Source organism: Andrena cerasifolii, chromosome 3, assembly GCF_050908995.1.
Source record: "Andrena cerasifolii isolate SP2316 chromosome 3, iyAndCera1_principal, whole genome shotgun sequence".
NCBI classification, from domain to species: domain Eukaryota; kingdom Metazoa; phylum Arthropoda; class Insecta; order Hymenoptera; family Andrenidae; genus Andrena; species Andrena cerasifolii.
In genome coordinates this window covers 18,007,787-18,028,719 of record NC_135120.1, presented here as the reverse complement: position 1 = coordinate 18,028,719, position 20,933 = coordinate 18,007,787, and the positions used below count along the sequence as shown (strand labels likewise).

Here is a 20,933-nt window from a genome sequence, read left to right as displayed (position 1 = left end):
AAACAGTGCAATGGCCACAAACGGTGCACCCACCCTAATCCTAACATTTGAAGCGTCGTTCAGACTAGACTGTCCTCCTTCTTCACTTTTCGATCTGGTAAATGGTGATGGAATTTTTGCCGGGTGAAGCCGGGGCGAGTGGATCGCTCGAGTTGTGGATAAGGAGGACATTTTTAGATGATGGTAGGACACTGCATTTCGGTAACGAAAAGGAGGACATGTCCTTTTGGATACCATGCGCCTAGCAAGCCTATTTGTGAAACACCTTCTGCGAGAAAAATCCCTTCGGAATCCACGGGTCTTCGAGTGGATGGAGTAGAAGGAAGAAGAGGCTAGGGCTCATCGGAGTAGAGAAAGAAAATACGATGCTGGGAGCCGCCGAAGAAGCCCGAAGTGTTTACGAGACGAGACGGAGTTGAGTAACGGGTATCTACGTATGCTGCTGAAATATAGTGCCACTCGACGTGCAATTCCAATAAACAAACAGTCATCAATCGGCCTGCCAGCGTCGGCCTTCGGCTTCGCTATCGCTCCCAGCAAGATCTGCCCAAAGACAGGCGACGCTTTTTGCTCGCTAGAGAAGCAGCGCGCTCGGTGCCCCGATTTAATCGGCGTTAGTCATTAACGCGACCTGGAGGGGGGGTTTGATCGACGGTGTCGCCGTGGAATTAAGCAGCTTCCGAGCTCGTGTCGCTTGTGATCGCCTGAATTAACAACTCTCAACCTGCTCTCGACATTTCAGTTGCAGTTACTCGAGAAAAACTAAGATTAATCAACATTCTTAAATACTTCGATCATAGAATTTGCTTGCAAAGTATAACTCGGAAAATGATTATCCTGAATATATTAATGTACTATTAATTTTTCTCTTTTGCTTCTTAGTTCTAGTGTTAGTTTTAGTATCTTTTTGTAGCTTCATCTGCTTTAATGTATTACTGGTTCTTTTCTTTGTAGGTGGATTTATTGAGTAATAAAGACGAATAAAAAAAATAATAATAATATTACCACGTCTCTAAGATGACGTAGAATGCAAATATTGATAGAGCAGCCTGTGTTGGTCTCTCATTCGCTACACGATAATTAATTACGAAATGCCTCGGCTCAGTTTATCCTTTCATTCGTCAATTAGTCGTGTTTTTGCAACGAAGACGCGACTGTTATCGAACGTCCGTTTATAGTATGAGACAGATCGCGGTTACAATATACAAGATCATAATTTTATTCACGCAACGGTTATCCACTTACCTAAACATCGGGACGTCTTTGACGATTGAATAGAGGCGTCCTCGAAAGGCGCCGTAAATATTTAGTCTCGATTGATAAAGGGAAGAAGAAGGTGTGAATAAGGACAGAGCGTTGGGCACCCGAAGGGGCAGGGAAAAAGGGCAGTTGCCTTCCCCTGGTTTTGACAAAAAATCGCTTACTTTTAAAAACTGATTTTTATTAACGGGTTATACCTAGTCAGGCGGCCGAAAGAGGCGAATATTTGTGAATTTTTTTTGGAGAAGCGGAAGCGTATATTTTCACAAAACTTTTTGCGCTTAAAAGAGCAACGTTTAAAGAATATTTGGTAATTTTTTCGTAGAAAAATATTTATGTTTATAATAAAGTAGCAACCGACATCCACGAAGCATTTTTATAAATTTGCTTTTTGCGTTCAGCACTGCCATTCGGAACCAGATTATCTAAAATCAAAAGACGAAAACGATTTCGTTAGTATATTAATGTGTCCTCAGGTTGACGGAGAGAATTTTTCGAAATATTAATTTAAAACAAAATGGCGGCTATTTAAAGTTGAAATCCTGATTTTTCGTGCAAAAATCACGCGAAAAAAATCAGGATTTGAAAATCGGTTGTTATTTTATTATAAACATGAATATTTTTTCACGAAAAAATTACCAAATGTTCTTTAAATGTTGCTCTTCTAAGCGCAAAAAGTTTTGTGAAAACATACGCTCCCGCTTCTTCAAAAAAAATTCACAAATATTCGCCTCTTTTCGGCCGCCTGACCCCTTAAGTTTATACTAAAAAATCAATATTTTTAAATTTCTGTCTTAAATTTTTAATTAATTTGGCATTACAAAATGGATCGTGCCATCGCCAGAGTCTGTGAACGCCCTTGGACAACGTAACGCTTTTGAAGGGGATTTTATCTACGTTAAATAGTGTTCGGCTGCTGATGTCTGCTGCTCATTTTTTTTTTTCATGTGAAACGAAACACGAGAGAATTGGGAGATCGGTGTAGTCGCGTGGGAGACCCGAGGGGATCTTCTTCCCTTTCAATGGATGCATCAGCGACACGCGAAGATTAAGGAGCTACCACGGATCAAGTGCCGGCGCCAGGTTATCCAGGAAATTCGAGACCCGTCGGCATTGAACAATGCTGTCGCAGCGTGTAGCTGAGGGAAACGCGTTTCCCTACGAGAAGGAAGGCCTTGACACGAGAGCTGCGATCTGCTCCACTTGAAAGCCTCTCAAATTGCGCTCAACATTTGTCTTTGGTGGAATTTGTAGTAAATTTTTTTTTTAAAAAACCAACCTTTATAGAATTTAACGTAGATAATAAAGATTAAAAGTCTGGAATACTAAAAAGCATAAAATAATTTATAGTAAATTTTTTTTAAAATGATAATATTGATACCGGACCAAATGATTGCCTTAGAAGAATTCCCTCGTACTTGTGATTACAAATGAAAGCGTGGGTGGTGAATATTGAATATTAAAAGTTAGGTAATCCTGTTTTCTATTGTCAAAGGTAGAAGTAGGTTGAAAGGAAACTGTGGTAAACAGATTGCTAGGAGCTTCCTATTTCCCTCCAGGGCACTGAAAACGCGGGAACACGGTTTAAGTTACGATAGTCTATTTATTGCTAGTGACTGTTTATACATCGCTGATATACGGTACTTTATACAAAAGTTTACAAGCATCTTAGTGACTGCTCTTAATCCTAACGATCGAAGTGACAAGTAGTACGCGTTCGGAAGTCTTCGACATCTTTGCGCCGCTTTGAACTTTCCAACAGCAAAAGAAGCAGAGACCGTGTTTAAATTTTCATGTGTAATAAACGAATTGAAGGAACTACGTTCTACCAGATCACTATGAAATTATTAGGTTAGTGCAAAAGTTCCTTTGCTCACTGTCAGGTAATGTCAGGTATAAGGAAACGTCTTTCTTACCGCATCTACTCGTACCGTTGCCAGAAAAGTAGTGAAATGTCGTCGATGTAACATATTTTTACTTTTAATCAAGATTTTGGTTTCATAAAGCAAATGAACTTCTGCACTGACCTAATAGAGTTACTTTCCGTGACCCCTTAGCTTCGATGGCATCGATACACACCCCCAAATAATTTGTTAACCCTCTGTACCTTGGTTTCCTGTTGGTAATTTAGCTTTAAAAACCCTTTATCTTTTAGAACGAATATTCACTTCCTATTAATTTCACTGAAGAAACTCACCCCCTATAACGTCCAACCCCTCAAAAGCTTCAACGCTCCTGTTTTCCTTCTCATCGATTAAACAAATGCGCTTCAAAGGCTAATAAGTTTAAGAACGAAAGAATCTTACAGCTGCCTGAGCACTGTTGTCCCAGCGTCAATATCTAATTCCTTATTAACGCCTGAACAATAAAGAGGGAAGCCAAAGTAGAGGGTTAACATGTCTCTGGTGGGCGCGCAAAGGAGCATAAGTAAAATTTTACCTCAAGCTTAAATAGTTTCTCTTTGTTCTTTTTTGTGAATCGAAGTTAAAAATAAAAGTTTCTTCTAACAGATATGTTATTAACTTCCACGTTCAAAGTTCACATAGCACTTTAGCTACTCTAAGTGTCTTCCTAAAAAAATTAATAAATCCGACTTGTACTCGTTTACCCGCCCACCAGAGATATGCGATTAACTACGAAAGAAGACACTTTTATTTACACGTGCGACGTATACTCGGCAGAGACGCGTATTTACAAACGATCGCTCGCTTTTCACAGCAGCCACGTCGTTTCCACGAGGAAATCTCCACCCTCGTAAACTCCAAGCAAAAGAATAGAATTTTCTCCGAAATCTCGAATTCTCTAATCGCCAGGAGCCTCGCGAATGTATTATTCAAGTTCACTCTAATTAATCCTAGGCGCGCCTTCGTACGTTTCTCCAAACCGCGATCGTCTAAATAAATTAAGTTTCACGGAATTTCGTGATTCGTTGGGGAAAGTGGAAAATAGTGGGTTCCCATTCGATTCATCTGGATATCTGTGGTCGGACAGCAGCCGCTGGGTTCAGAAATAGATAGAGATCGGTGATTTTATTGCATCTGGTTGGCCTGTGATTCTTGCTTCAATTCGAGGGCCCACATATGCTGCGGCCATCCGGTTCGTCCTTTGCTCTTCGACGACTCCTCGGGTCCTAGGCTCGAGGTGGGGTGCAAGCATGACTCGTTCTGTAATAAAAATAAAAAAAAAAAGGAAAATTGGGCGATGCAAATAAATCCCCACTTGGAACCTTCATCGGAAGATTGTTCGGGTAAAGCCCAACTCTGGTTTCAATGGTTCGTGACCCTTCGAAAGGCAGAAAACTCTCCGTGGGTGGTGAAGAGCCGCAGAAAACAGGGAAAGCCACAAATTACGGGGTCTGAGGAAAACACGCGTCCCTGGAGTAAAAATTAGGGAAACGATGATACACTTTGGGCTAATAGCTGAAAACCTGCGATACCTGACAATCCAACCGCAACCAATTTCCTCCGTCGCTTCCCGAAAATTATTTTTCCGGTACACACCACTGTTTTATGTTCTATCGAAAATGTATTATTCAATAAAGGTTTTAGACAATTTAGATCGCTGTTCTGGATTAAATTACCAATTCTACGATCGTTTTTATCGTCTCTTAACAGTTCCAACACGAAGTCTGCGATATTAGCGTTTCTTCTACTTGTACTAGGTATCATAAATTTCGGAGTGAGGGACAAATTAGCCACGATTCGACGAAGATCTCTCGGCTCGAGGTTCATGGCACACGCGCGTGCAATGAAAACTTCCCTCTCTTTCGCCCCTCTGTACCCTTGCCTTGGTTCAAACAATCTTAACGCACGATGACGAGTTTAAGATCGAGTTCTCAAGCGGCGACAAACGAGACCCGATTAAGTGAGCGATGTTTACTCGATGGCAACGCTTACGAAAGTGCTCCGAGAGGCTTGGAAACAGTCCGCGGGGAAAGTAGAAGTTCTTCGCCACCGTGTGCAGGCGTGCTTAGGGAAGCTTTCCTGTGAAAGCAATCGGTGTGATTCGAGTGCCTCTTTAGACCCGAGTTTCTCAAATTATTGAAGAGAATTCTCTTTTATTCCGAACGCCTCTGTGTTGTGAACAAAGTGACGTAAAGTGAGAGGTACGACCCCAGCACGAGGTCTGGTGAGTTATTAACGCAGAAAATATGGGGAAAATTTTACATTACAAAAGTTTAAAATTCAGTACTGGAATTATTAATTGCATCACTCAAGTTTACTTACATACATAATTAGAACGTAGAATTTCCATGGTAATATGACTGATAAATTGATTCGTGTGCAACTTATATTTTCCCACGTAACAAAGTGCACAATTTTGCAATAATATTTCCCTGGACTAATAATAAACAGAGGTATTAGTATTAATTTCTGTAGCTTTGTGCAATAAAGACGTTTAATAATAATTAACGCAGAAAATATGGGGAAAATTTTACATTACAAAAGTTTAAAATTCAGCACTGGAATTATTGATTGCATCACTCTCAAGTTTACTTACATACATAATTAGAACGTAGAATTTCCATGGTAATATGACTGATAAATTGATTCGTGTGCAACTTATTTTTTCCCACACAACAAAGTGCACAATTTTGCAATAATATTTCCCTAGACTAATAATAAACAGAGGTATAAGTATTAATTTCTGTACCTTTGTGCAATAAAGACGCTTAATAATAATAATAATAAGCGCTACCATGTTTATTCGAGTGACTTGACAAATAATTCCAGTCCCATGTCACTTTGAAAATCTAATCCCAGACTGACGGCTACTCTGTATAAAAATCGCAAACCTACCAACCTGATTCGCCTGAGCCGTCTTGTTCCTCCTGCCGTTCGACAGAATCTCCGCGCGGAAGGTCTGCGGTTCCTCTCCCTCGTCGCTTTCGAGAACCGCCATCAGGTAGCCGATATAGGACGCGGCTAGCCTCAGCGTCTTGATTTTGGAGAGCTTGGTGTCCGCTGGGACGTTAGGTATGCAATCACGAAGATCCGCGAACGCTGTGTTTATGCTCTGGGTCCGTCTCCGTTCCTTCTTGTTCGCTGTGTTCCTCCTCTTGGGCCTGACCACCACGCCACCCTCTCCGACGCCCTGCCGAAGGTGTTGCTGAAGGGCACTGTCCACGTGGCTGATGGACGAGACGGCCGTGTAATCGGCGTCCCTTCGGTGGCTCAATTGGTGATGGTGGTGGAGGTGATGGTGAGAGATGTCTTGCTGGGGCGGATAGGGGTGGCTCGGGTAGTGCTGGCTCATCGAGGAGTGAGGGTACTGCTGCAAGGGGGAGTAGCTGGTCTCCTGGACGCCGATCTCTTCGATCAGGGGTGGCGTCGAGGCGGTGGGACTCCCTGCGCCGGAACTACCCCCGGAGATCCCGGAATCCGCGCCCCAGTACGTCGATTGGCTGTCCGCGTCGGGCACGTTCAGTGGACCTGCACAGAAATGGTTGCTCTGAATTATTCAGCTGTTGCTCGAGCGGTCTGTTACAATTTATATGAGTCGGGCACGTAGGATATTCTTTCGAAGTGTGTTCGTAGATCTATGTTCGAGTATATGGTGTTAATTGTGGGAGTAAAAGGGGAGGTAATTCGGAAATTTCGATGAAAGTTCTGTGGCCTAAATTACAGAGGAGATTGAGAGCAAAAACGGACTAACCCGCATTGAAAAAAAATTAATTTTTCGTTATTGCTACTAACTCAATTTTCCCCAAAATTTGGGTTAATCCGTCTTTGCTCCGAATGTCTCGTATCAATTTTCGAGGAGAGAATTTTGTTGGATGAAGCGAAGAGAATATTTTGTCCGATAGCTCAGTTTTTTTGGATATATTTTTGGGTGTTGAATTCGAAAAGCAGAATAACAATTTCACACCACGGCTCATTCTTCGCTACTAATTTAATTCGATAGGTATGGATATTACAGCGTAAAAACGTCAAAGCAAGTTGCGAAATTAAGTTCGAAGGTTAATTTCGCGTATCGAAGTCGACACCCCTATAACACCAGCATACATTTTTAACCCTCCGTGGTCACAGCTTCTTGTAATCAGATACTGATCATACGAGGTTCACTGCACCCCAGTGCCAGCATCGTATAAAAATAGGTAGTCGTAGGAAAAAAGGGATGATTTTTGTTAAAATTCATCAAACTTTTAAATATTAAGCTGTAAATTCATTTCGAACTTGCAAAGGTGAGACAATTGAAGTGGAACATTTCCTGGGATGCGATGCAGCCCATGTAACGACGAAGGGTTAACTCTTTTACGACACTGAATTTTGCGCCCCTGTGTTATCGTTACTACTTACCGTAAGGCAACTGCGTGACATAGTTGTAGGGTTGATGCCACTGCGGATAGTATTCCGGCTGCGCCTCGTAACCCCCCAGCATCATTGTTCTCCCTTTCCCAAAAACTCGACACAATTCACAGAAGATTCCACCAACCCCCAAAGCCGAGTAAAATACTTCGAACTCCGTGCAACTCAAACTTCCACCACCGACTCCAACGGAACAGTCCGACGGAGGTGCTCCAAACACTTATTTCCACCCAATGTCCCTCGAGCCAATGAAAATTACTCCACCGCGAGGGCTAATTAACGTCCCCTTTACCGAGCAAAAATTCGCTCTGCTTTCGAGCAAGAGCGACGTTGAAAGTTTGCAAGGCTACAAAAGGACCGCTCTACCGTCACTCGAGATCAGAAATTAAATCTTCGCGAGAGGGTCAGTTCGCAATGGAAACTTTGCAAAATGGTCACTCTGTCGTCACCCAGAGAGCAAGGGTTGGTTTCCCGCGAGGTTCGCTCTATCTGGTTTCTTCAGCCACTGACAGGGGTTGATTTTATCCGAATACCAGGCACGCGTGACACGCCGTGGACGATGCGTTTCCGGATGCAGTCCAAGTGCCACTGAGAAGGGAGATTTGGGATGACGCGGAGGTCGCATTGAGCGCGTGTGGCTGAGTCTGGCTGCTCGCTAACTCGAAAATTCTTGCCAGTGGGTGTAGAGGCGAGGGAGAGGGTCATGGAGCCTGGTCCGAAGGGCGGAGCGCCGAGTGGTCGACGCCCATGCGGACGATTCTCGATTCAATTAGTAAATTGAAGGGGAATCAGCCGCGGCGCCGCGGGCCATGATTTAGGGTACACCGGAGCAACCGCCATATCCTACGCTCCGATTCGCGATAGCACGCGAATCCCCCGCGGCTATTAGTCACACCATCCGCGATATTTCCGTTCGTCGTTTTTCCTCCACCGATTTCCACCGCTTTCGACCGAGGCTGCGAGTCTTGCTTCGCGGAACTCGCATGGTACGGTGAAGTAGATCTTGCATGGAGTTGTTTTGCTTCCTCGGTACACTTTATACAATTCCCAGCGAGTGTCCTGGGTCGAGACGTATCTTGTTCTAGTTATTTAGTGATTCTTTTAGTGCGATTTAGTTGAGGACTTGCGAGTGGGATTTTATTGCGACGGAGGGGTAAGTTCGATTTGGAGATGCTAGATGTATTATAATGTTACAATTATTTTAATTGCACCCGAACGAAAAGTCTTACCGAAACACTTGCGTCGTTTGGAATTACCGTTTTCCTTTTATATAAAAAATAGCTTCTTCGCTTCTTCAAGTACATAATAATACAGCCTGAAAGTTTTAAAAATATTGCAGGTATAGTTTCCGAAGAAAAAGTCTTACCGAAACACTTGCGTCGTTTGGAATTACTGTTTCCCTTTTATATAAAAAATAGCTTCTTCGCTTCTTTGAGTACATAATAATACAGCCTGAAAGTTTTAAAAATATTGCAGGTATAGTTTCCGAAGAAAAAGTCTTACCGAAACACTTGCGCCGTTTGGAATTACCGTGTTACTTTTATATAAAAAATAGGTTCTTCGTTTCTTCGAGTACATAATAATATAGCCTGAAAATTATAAAAAGATTGCAGGTATAGTTTCCTCAGAAAAGATTCCCCAAAAGAACTTTGATGTCTGCCGATTACACCAGGCTCCTCCCTTAAAATACTTCACCGAACTTTTCGTAAACCATATATTGAGTTAACAATAAATACAGAAGTGGCGCAATGATTGCGATTCAGCGAAAAAGAAGATTCTTCGCTGTTCTACCCTCTGATAAGCTCTCTATGTGTACAGCTCGTTTCAGCGCGGGGGCCCCAGTGCGCGTGAAAGGGAAGATCCTTCTCCAGGCCACTTTTAACCCGCCGCCGTTCGCGTCGGTTTATAATTAAACACGGAGAAAAGCGTTGCATCGCGTGTTTCGTCGAATTTCGACGAGTAGGACTTGTCCTATTTTAAATTCGTGGCGGACTTTTAATCTGAAGTGTCCCGAAGCTCGAGAGGCTTTCGATAAAGGTCGGCTTCCACGAGCGCCGTAATTAGTAGCAAAAAGAGCTGAAAATAGTAGCGGTCAGCCGCGCGATCTCTTCAGCGTAGCCAGCACGGCCATAAGTGGCTTTATCTGCCTTTTTCCCAGGGCAATGCTTCCACGGGATGGCAAAAAGCTCCCACTGTCACCTTGGATCAACGTCAACGCGTCGTCGCTCATCTTTTTCACTCGTTCTGTACGCTGCTCGATACTCGACCGATTAATATTCTTACCGCGCCTATTATTTTTAGCAGTTTAAAAATGAATAGAATCGATAAATTGATAACCATAATTTCCTATTCGTCTCTTTCTCCTTTGCATTGCACGTTCTGTAATACAGGGGGTGCATTACTCATTAAATAAATAAATAAATAAATAATCGTGAGGAAAGAGAGTTATTAAAAGAGAGAAGAGTGGAGGGCAAGGACTTCGTTGTCCCAAATGGGGAGAGAGAAACTTATTTTTCAATAAGGTAATTAGGGGGAGGATGCCAAGCAACCATAACTCAGAGTTTATTAGCAAAATAGATATTAACAAAATTGCTAAACGATATCACTTGGCATGGTTTAACAGGCAACATAATACATGTTTTCAAGAAGGTTATGCTGCAGCAAAGAAAAATGGCACCACAATGAGATTGAGGTGCTTAACAAATAAGTTTTTTATACTGCAAGTGTATAAGCATCTTACCTCGAAATTGTGTATGTGAAAAGTTGCTGTCTTTACGGGTTAACATTTACTTTTTGGTAAATTACTAAGTAGTGTTCGTTTTGTAGTATATAATTTAGATAACATATATATATATATATTTCTATCGAATCAACAAACTTTATTTGTTATCTAAATTATATACTACAAAACGAACACTACTTAGTAATTTAACAAAAAGTAAATGTTAACCCGTAAAGTCAGCAATTTTTCTCATACACAAATTTATTATAGATATATATTAATTTTTTTTTAAATTTATTATATATATATTAAATTTTTTTGAAATTTATTATATATATTTGTGTATGAGAAAAGTTGCTGTCTTTACGGGTTAACATTTCCTTTTTGTTATATATATATATTATATATATATATTAAATTTTTTTGAAATTTATTAAGAAACCTTAGGTATCTTGCCCCCAATTATGTACGAGCAAATTCGAGGAAATAGGCTCCAGAAAATATCGGCCCATTTTCGCCGCCATATCGTGCCCCCTTTAATCGGCTACAGTCTCTGTAAACAACCTTTTAACATTTCGTTACACACGGTCGTGAATGGACTCAACGCGTCGCCCGAACGAGGCGTTCAAAGTGAGGTTTACGACGATAAAGATGATTTAAGATGGATTTTCCAGGAACAGTGGCCTTTTCGGTAGCTCGTGTCAGCGTGCTCACCCTATCGAGCATAGTCAAAGGACTTTAGGTAATTCCCCACCGGGTGAATCGGGCGGCGGTGCTCCTTGAAACGCGACACCGTTCCGATTTTTATTAACCGAGATCGGGGATCTCTTTCCCTCAACAACGAGCCACTGTGCGTCGGTAGACGACGAACAAAAAGGGTTTGTTTATTATTCCGAGGAGTAACCCCTTCGTTGCACCCCGCTCGGCGAGAAGATGCTCCCTGTTACCATTATCGAGAAAGTGACTTCTTCTGTTTCCTCTGAGAAAGCGACAACTGCAGTTTTTGTTAAAAAATAACAAATGAGAAGAAAAAAAAAGGAAGTAAGGAGATTAATGTAATTCACGAACTTTGTAAAAAGAAAAGGAAACTGGATTTTTTATTTTATTTTATTTATTTATTTGTAGCTTTATTACATAAGTAGCTATGAAATCTTTATCCCTTCAACTCGGCTCCCGTAAGATTAAATCCTGAGTGCGCCACTGGGAGGATGGCTGGGCAATGATTTTTGATAGTCCTTAGGAATACTACAATATTACAAAATCTGAATTATTTGACACTCGTCACTTATTTGCTACTCTGAGATTAATTCACGTTCGTCGAAAAGAAACTGTGGGAAGAAAGGAAGGTCCCCGTTTAGGGGGCCATTACTGCCTCGGTTACGGTTTAAAGGGCCGTCAGGTTTTCATGAATGAACTCGAGAAGCGGACGTAGTAAGCGAGAGGAAAAGGCAGCCGGGCTATACAGGCTTCTCGACCGTCCAGGAGTTTATGATATACAGAGGACACGTGTACGAGGCCAGTGTTTATGTTTTCGATTTGTGACACCGGAACACATCCGAAATCTGGCACGATTATGGCCCTCCTTCGGAGTCACCACAGCGTCCATAGCCCGAGTCGCTAGGTGTCGTTTCCTTTCATTCCGCATGCTTGGCAATGACAAACTTCACAGAAGAAAGTGGAATTTTTCAGTGGTGAATATGGTAGCCTAGAAAGGTCACGATTCAAACTGCAATCTTCATTCAATTATCTCTTCGACCACTGCTCCCTAAGAGATTCGAATGATCAGTGGTTTTAGAGGAAATGGACCAGTTGGAAGATGAAAATTGGTGGTTTGATCGAAACTTGGACCACACAGAAGCCCCTTTATCAAACTCGAAAGGGAACAGAATGCTGAAAGTTGGGCATTAACTAAATAAAAAATTATTTAAATAGCGGGTCCAGTAAAGGTTACCTTAACTTTAGATCATTCGACGAATAAACTGAATTTTTTCATTCGTCAATAATTTCTTCCACATTTATTCGTTATTCCAAAATTTTAATTAAATAAAATCGTTGCCTATCTCTGGATTCGAGTGACGAGCGCTCTATTTCGAGTTGCTCCTCAAATATTTAGAGAAATGTGGAAACAGTGACTTGGAAGTTGACAGCTAGAGGCGGACAAAGAACAGTGGTATGACGAGAGTTAATTGAAAACAACCTACGGCACGAAACCAGAGATACAGCAGAGGCGTGAAAAAATTCGTATAAATCAGTTCCCCCGCATTTTCGGGAACTTGGAACAACAAACGCGACTCCAGTTGACTGTGTGGGATTCCTTCGACGATAATAAAACGGGCCTTCTTAAAAAAAAAATGTGTAAACTAGTTAAAAAGGGGACATTTTCTGCAAAGGAATTGGGTCAGTCACAGGCTCACGCCATCCTCGTTAAGCCTGCTAATAATTATTATTATTATTGAATATCTTTATGGTGCCATTCGAATTACAAATGTAAAAAAAAATGGCGAATAGCCGAGGTTCCACGTAACTGTTGCTCTACAACTCAGCCCTCTACAATCATTTCTAAAAGAAAATATCTCAGGTATCCTGAATGTATCGACGCAAAATGAAAGAAGTTGTTATTGACGCGAGATCGACGGTGTTATTTTGGATTTCCCGAGCTGGCGTCCGTCTCTGTCCTTTCTATAGAAGCTCCATTAATACTCGGTAACGCAATAAACTATATTTAGGGGGCGGCATGGCGTACACGTAGTATGATTTGATATCTCCTGAAACGCCACATGGCCCCTCTGAATTTCTCTCTTCCTCTCCGCTCGCGCGGTTCCCGCTGCTCTCTCTCTTCCTTCCTCTCCGGGCCATTTCCAACTTCGCTGCTCCGGCTCTCTCTCTCTCTATGGAGCCTCACCATTTACCCGTGTAACTTCTGCTCCTCTCTGAGAGATTAACTTTTAACGATTATCGATCTCTCTACAAATGGCCCCGGAGCCGCGTCTCCTCTCCTTCTGGAGGCGTCGACCGCGATCGAATATATTCCGAATAACCAACCAACTCTGTCTCGTTGAACAGTGGAACGAGTTGATTTTTTTTTTATGGAATTGGAGTGACATTGGTTGAGTAAAGAATTCGCTAAAATCTTTGCGGTGTCTGAAACGGGGGCTGTTTGAATGCGCAGCCTCGAGGGCGGCACGGGAAGTGCGAGGACCTCGGAGAGAACGGAGAAAGACGGTGGAAGAGGAACCACGTGTCGTCGCGTGGAAAATAAATAAATCCCGGTAGCTGCGCGCCGATAGATCGCAGAACACCGCGGCCCAACCCGTTGTTTACGCCTGTCGGGCCTTTCCTGAAAAAAAGTAGCCTACTTAACCGGGAGGAAATAATAATTGGCGGGCGCGTAGCCCCGGAAATTCGAGGCCACGAGACCGGCACGCGTTTCTCCCGGAAAAAATTGTTTGTCCCCCCCAAGTAGGTCAGCGATCATGGCGGCCTCGGGGCCAGATTAAGTAGAGTTGAAGGCCCAGCGGGTACCTCGATCATATTATTAAGTCACCGTCACCGTTTCGATACTATTAAATTTCCCCTCTTAATTCTAAATGCTAATTACTTTGACGTACTTAGAAGCACGGATTCACTTTCTCTCCCAAGGTTGCGATACGTCTGTAAGCCCTGTCTGTATTAAATCTGTGGGTGAGTTCGAGAATGTAATCTTCTTTAATGTATTCAGTCTTTCCACCAAAAATAAAAAATCAGGGGCGTGTTTGAATTGAAAGTATTATAACCGAGCAATCTGCATACCAAGGTGCCGTTTAAATAAATAACAATAAAAATTAGTGAAATGTGTGACTTTTGACGTTCACCCTTCTTGAGCCCAGCCACAGGAATTATTATCCATTGCCGAGGATAATCGGCTTTTTACCGCAACCTTCTTTCGCCCTTATCACCGGAAGTCTGTTGGTCGTGGCGTCTATGGAGCAATAATCGTGACAGAGGGGGTAAAAAAAAGGAGCGTGCGTCGCACGGCGCCCTGTCGAAGAAGGAGGGGGGTGAGAGGAGAAGCTGCTTCCAACCCCGTATCAGCCAATTCGGTGTCTGCTAGGTACTCGACCCGGGGGTGTAAAAGTGGCGAGGGGAGCGTGGACACGCACGGCGGCCGCTTTTTGCGGTGGTGGGACGCAATCCAGAACACCTTCTTCTAATCACCCTCTAATCGCTTCTACGAGCTTGTGGGAAACCGCGGCTCACGCACACCCCTCCGATCCTCTGATTCGTGAACGCACTCCAGTCGCCTCTTTCGATCGTCTTCCTCCCCTGCCCTAGCGCTGCGCTGAATAATTTTTTTAGACAAAATTGGGGGTGAAAGGGAACGCGGACTTTTATTTTCGAGTCTTGTTGAATTCTGGAGCACCGTAGAAATTATAATGTATGGGGTACTTAGGGGTCGAAAGCTTGTTCTTCTTCTTGAATGGACACCTATTCTAATTTCTGTTTTACCCTTATTTCATTTGCTTATCGAAGAATGTTACCTACGTACGAAATTGGGATAGTATTTGTACAGGTTTGGTGTTTCTTTTTTTTAAGGTCTTTAGGTAACGAAACACGCACTTTCGTGGTCTCGGTGAAAAAAAAACTTACACCCCCCTCGAGGAGATTCCGTCGGAAAAGCGTGGTGCTCAGGAAAGGCGTGGTAATCGGTCGCCTGGCATCAAAGGGAAGAAATTAGTCGTCTTCAGAAGTGGTTGCTCGATCGCGCGGCGTTTCCCTTTGACAGTGTCTCGAGGTCTGTCAAGAAGTTTCTGCGACGCTTACGGGGCCCAGACTGGCAGCCCGCCACTCGACCAATCACTTTCTCCGCTATCTGCCAGAAGAAGCGGAGAAAAAAAACCGAACGAGCAGTGAGGAAAAAACGGGGAAAAGTGTAACAAGTCTTCCCGCCAGGGAAGAATCCCGGAAAAGGGAGGAGGGAGGGAAAAAAATTTTCCCTCAAAAGTATCGATAGATTAGCCGGCAGTCTGTATTACTAATTACACGCACGGGATTATATACATATATCTTTGAAAATTAATTACTGATTACAGCATTCGACCAGCAGCACGCAGTGTTTCACTTAAAAGCTCATTTCTGCGGCTGATAACTGGGGATAATTATTTAAGCGTGTTATCCCGTGTCTGGCGACATTCGAGCACAAAACCAGACGCCTTCCCTTATCACTAACAATTTACTACCGCTTTTTCTCTCCCCGACTAGTTTCCTAAGTTCCTAATGGATGTTTCGGTGCGTGGTTCGTCTAATTAGCATCATTCGACGATAGTTCTATGAATCAGGTACTTACACTACAGCTTCGAAATAAATTAATAAAGTGGTGTTCGCGTAAAAACGTCTTAAGTAAATATCTGCCAGTTTTTCTGAACATATTAAGCCTATTCTGTTAAAATAAATTATTATTTATTTAATCAGAAAAAACTTGTCAATATTTATTTTAAGCCAAAAAGTTTCTACGTGAACGACACTATTTTATTTCGAACCTATTAGTTTTACTAGCCATTTTATGTTAGGTGAACCGACTGTCCCGGAGTTACCTTGTACGATCAATAGGATTATTACGCTTTTGCTGTCGGTGCACTTTAATTGGATTAATTGGAGCGATCAGCGCGATAGAGTCGCACGTGTGACCGTGAAAGCAGGAAAACAGGTGCCAGCTTGTGTATTTATGCGACAGGTTGCCCCGACCAGAGGAACATCCCTTGGGACGTCTACCGTTTAGGGCGAATCCCTTTGGCGGTGCAGGAGATTCCCGGATGTTCCCTTAACCCTAGTCGCAAGATCGAAGATGAAGCGATTCATAATACCTACCCCCCGGAAACCGCGCGCATTAAGGCTGAAACATGTTCCTTTCCAATACTTACTTCCGCGTCATCAATCAAGCCTTTCTTCGGTAAGTGTAATAAATTATTACGAACGATACACCCAATAAAGAATACAACCGTTCTCTTGTTTACTGACTGGAAGCCTACGAGACATAGGTAAGCTGAAGAGTCAACAATATATTTTTTATCGGAAAATATTTTACGTGCCAATGGTAATACTAGAGTATAGAATTTTAATGCAATTTCCCTTTGCAAATAAGTTGCCAATAGTGCCAAAAGATGGTACCGTTTTTTTGTAGAAAGTAATGTAAAAGCTAATTAAGCGATAGGTAAACAGAATTGGCACTTAAACTGCTAGCAAATTTAAATAAATGGCACATTCAGTTCTCCCTACAACTAAGAAGTGGCATAGGGTTTTCTACAAATACAATTTTTTTTAAATGAATTTCGACTATATTAATGCAAAAAATAGAAAATTGTGTGATGCACTTGGATTATCGTATACTTACGCATACTTAACAATCAAAACAAATGAAATTGTGTGAACAATTCAATGTCAGGGAAGTTTTTTCTCTCACCTGAAAAAACGATTTTGATTTTGGCACTTATTGTTAGTGTGTTCTACAAGGACTCTTCAATTCATGAACCCTTAGGATTAGCTTGCAATGTTTGGTACCTAAGTGCAATAAATTGAGTTTGAAGTCGACTGTGCCAATTGACAAAGAAGAATCAAAAGGAGCAGAAAACGAGGAAGAAGAAGAAGAAGAAGCTTGTCAAGAAGGAAAAGAAGTCCCTAGTGACGCCCTCGTATCGAATTACCCGCGACGAGATCGTTGCAGCAGTGGGCGTCGATCGGTAGGATCTTTTACACGAAACTCGACACAGATTTTTTCCCCACGACTAAATGGTACGCAAACTTTTTTCAACCCTCCATACCACCCACCTTTCTATTCCCAAATGATTTCTCACTTATAAGTAACTGCACAATCCCGAAATGGGTAGCACGAAACCAGAAAATTGCTGACGTAGGTCGCCCAATATCCTAGCCGCCCCCACGTGCAACCACTTCAACTGTTTTATTGCTACCGCTTCGCGATTCACACTATCCACCCCGCTGAATCTCTCCAAAAAGTCTCCACTTTGCTACACCTTCATCGCTAAATATTTTACAGGGCCTTCATCCCGAGTTCCTCTCCGCAAACAATTGGGACAGTGCACAGTTACCAGGATGCAAAGAAACCTCGAAATTAGTCACGGTCGTGAGACGTTTTACAGTTACCCGTTGCGTAACGGTTGAAAGGGGGAAGCAATGTCCCTTTCGCGCACGTTGCTTCAAAGTCATCACCCCGGGGTGGGTTCCACGTGCGCGCCAGATATGAAGGCGAACCGTGTTTCCTCCGTTTCAGGGGTACCCGAGGATCACTAAAACAGGATGGATCCTCGGCTGGCATTGTGTCCTGACAGATGCAGCCGCGTATTGTGTCCTTGGGGCCTCCGGTTACAGTTTATTGCGGCGGTCGAGTTGCTCGGTGGCGCGCGACACACGGTATCCTCTCGAAGCCGAAGAGGACGTTCCTTTGGTTTCGACGACGCTGTAAAGGCGGGCGTCTCGGGAGGTCGGCGCCAGTCCCATCGCGGGATCCCGTCTCTCCTCTGTCGATCTCGCGAAAAGGAGCTGACGTCGCGATCGGTGTCCTGGAAATCGGAGAACGTCGACTTGGTGCCCTTGAAACCCGAGATTCCGAACGGAAGCAAGGTGCGTAACCGGGGGCCACGGTCCTCGCGGCTCCAGTCGGATTTGCATTTTTAGGTTCCTTCTAAGCTTTGGGATTTCAGGATCTGTGCTCGGGGAAACCTTTAGCGGTGGGGAGTACGTCTAGGTGATAAGAGAGAATGAGGTAATTGCTGACAAATGTGAGAGACATTGATTAGTGCTTATTAACCCTGCAACGACACAATCTAGAAAATTTTACATTTCAATATTCTGGACAAATGTGTTAATAGACGATAGTATATCAATCTTTCACTCCCAAACTTCGATTTTCTTGGTGTAAAAGAGAACCATATGCTGTATACCCCTTGCCTAAACATTCTTAAGGGGCCATTCTACAAATTTGATCCAACGAAAAATGAAGCTATTTTTAAAGATTTTTCTCTGTAAATACAATATATAATGAAATAAATCTTTTTGGTATTTATTAAGCTAGATTTATTAAGCTAGAGAAGACTTTTATAATATAAAAAAAAATATATTTTTATTATTTTCTTATATTACTAAAAAAAATCTTTTTAATTTTTTGTAGAATAGGTATAAGAGAATCTTGCTAAATTCCAAAAATATTTATTTTCTTATATGGTGTATTTATTGAGAAAAATTGTTTGGCCCGATCAAAGTAGAACGACCCCTTAAATAGAAATATAAGAGAATTTCTCAGAAATGTTAAATAAATTTTGAAATATTCAAATTTCAATTTGAAATCACCCACAGTGTCGTTACGGGGTTAAATTGTGCCGTTTAACACTGACTGTGCCATTTTTAATAAGCAAAGTGGGAGAAAGTATGAGGATCATAAAGGATCGAGCTGAGTCAAATAAAGGAAATATCAGTAGGTCGTACAACCGGACCCTTCAGCCGGGCCATCCTTGAACCTAAGGTCCTGTTAATAACACAAAGAACAGCTATTTCCGCGGAGGGGTTGCAAATCAAGCAATAACTTTCTCCTCGAGGATAGAAAAGGTAAACAGGAATCGATTCTCGCAACGTCCGCCGAGGAAAAAGCTTGCGGACATCTGTTTTCCATACGATTCCATGAGCCACGGAGAAGCAACCCCTCCATAAATTCGGCAACCACGCGGATTCTCGTCGACTGGCCCGGCGAGATCATTGTGCATGCTAATGACGCGTGGAAAAAAAAGGCTGGGACAGTCATGATAATCGGAGAGGCATAAATAAGCGGTGCGAGAGAATCGGGGGAGGGGGGATGTTTCTCCACTTGCGTTTTCATTGCGGAAAAACGGTCGGCTCGCAGATGTCGACCACACGCCCGGGGGCACGGAGCGTCGCGACGATCAGTCTGAAATCCATTCTCTGTGTTGCACGCCACGGGGTGCCGCCATTCGGCCCTTGTCCCGTTCCACCATCAGACACCCTCATTTACGCAATCATGGCCATCCACCGACTCCTCCGCAATTACTAAATGCGTTACGTTAGAGAGGTGAGCGAGCGACAATGATGTCACTCGGAAGTGACACTCAGAAGTGGCTTATATAAAAGGGCGTTTTGTGGGCATTGCTTTGGGGATGAATTAGAGTACATTGCTGATCGATGCTTGATCAGATTGGGAGGAATAATCGTGTCTTCTGGGCTGCGTTTGGTATTTTGTTACTGATTGGGGCAATTCCTTCCAATTGTCACTCTAAATTTTCGGGAATGTATTCTATACTGTTATTGATTGTTCGTTTAAACGTTTAGATTAGATTGGATTGGATTTATTTGCTGTGATTCAAGTTAGAAGGGGTAACCCGCAAATCTATACGCGTAACAGATAATTAACCCTTGGTGGTCACACGGGGTGCATCAAATATCAGAAAATTTGTTTTTCTCTGCCAATATTTCTGTAAACTTTCAGACCTTAATATTAAAATCTAAAATTTATTTTAAAGTCGAAAGGTAAAAATATACCTATTTACTACCATTAAAATTTAAAGATTTGGCGAATCTTAACAAAAGAAACTGCTTTCTTTCCACAACTGTTTTCTATTTCAAATGTAAATCCGAGCACATGAAAATTGACATTTCTCGAAAAAGACTATAAGAGCGTTACGAATGTAAAATTATCACTGAAAAGTTCAGAGATTCAAAAATACGAAAATGGTAACTGAAAAAGGACGTTGGCTTGCAGTGAACCCCATGTGACCAATTTGTGATTATAAGTTGCGATGTAAGCCTGACTTAATAAAGGTCAGTGCTTTATTAAAAGCAATAAAGATATGAAAAGAATTTAAAGGACTTTCTGTCGAAGCTACCGAAGTCGCCAGAGACAGGCTCCTCCGGTTGATTCCTGGAGTTGTTAATTACCCTGAGAGGCGCGCGGATTCTTCTCAAATGGTTAGCTCGTGAAAATATGAGGATCGCTTTCCCACGGAAGGGAGAAGCTCCCAAGGGCGCTCTAAGCACGTGTTACAACTGCACTTGCAACCCTTGAAAGCATCCTCGGTTAATGATGTCATCGAATTCCCACATAGGTACACACCGCCGGCGCCGTTTTGCCAATGTTTCGTAACAATTCACGCCACCCCAATTCGATTCCCATTTCCCCTCCATTCGGGGGTACCTAATAAAAATCAACCCCCTTTCGCGCCGTATAAATTCTTTTCGTTCGCTCATGGATCCTGTTACTGTACCAGTTATCCAGCTCTTGTTTCGAAGCTCGAGAAGCTGTTGACTTTTGCGCGAATAAGGGGAAAAGGGGCCGAGATTGAATATTGGGCAATTTGACGAAAACGAATTTCTCGAAAGGCCAGCGTATCGATTTCTTCCACGGACAAAACAGGCGGCTCATTCTCTTCTCGGCTTACCCGTCAGTCCCCTCGAATCTTGTATCGCGTGCAGCTGAGCGAAGTAAGAGAAATGTTGGAGGAGGTAAAAACACTGGCCTAAGTAAACAGTGACACGAGCACCGGTGCCATATTAACTTGGAATTAGGAGCTCGTTTCTTCGTCCTCCCATTGCTTCTATTAACTCGAGATACCCATATGATCTCTCTTCCCTTCACTCTTCGTTCG

General features: G+C 42.7%; 1 protein-coding gene and 1 long non-coding RNA gene across 3 annotated transcripts; one reads left to right on the top strand and one right to left on the bottom strand.

Moving 5' to 3' along the window:
• Window positions 1-2,844: 2,844 nt before the first annotated feature.
• On the bottom strand, window positions 2,845-8,192 carry Hand (heart- and neural crest derivatives-expressed protein). Of its 2 annotated transcripts, XM_076808300.1 has the most exons (4): window positions 7,833-8,192; window positions 7,560-7,787; window positions 6,060-6,692; window positions 2,845-4,424 (listed from the first exon to the last, which is right to left on the bottom strand). In XM_076808300.1, exons 2-4 carry the CDS (start codon window positions 7,642-7,644, stop codon window positions 4,264-4,266), a joined length of 879 nt encoding a protein of 292 aa, XP_076664415.1. In that variant the 5' UTR covers window positions 7,645-7,787; window positions 7,833-8,192; the 3' UTR covers window positions 2,845-4,263. The 2 variants fall into 2 exon arrangements, with proteins under 2 accessions (XP_076664415.1, XP_076664416.1); XM_076808301.1 differs by having other exon boundaries at window positions 6,064-6,692; window positions 7,560-8,188.
• An 8,089-nt stretch (window positions 8,193-16,281) lies between these two features.
• Window positions 16,282-18,034, top strand: LOC143366779 (uncharacterized). Its single transcript, XR_013084812.1, has 3 exons — window positions 16,282-16,304; window positions 16,851-17,055; window positions 17,321-18,034. It is a non-coding gene; the product is annotated as an uncharacterized LOC143366779 (long non-coding RNA).
• The last annotated feature ends 2,899 nt before the right edge of the window (window positions 18,035-20,933 follow it).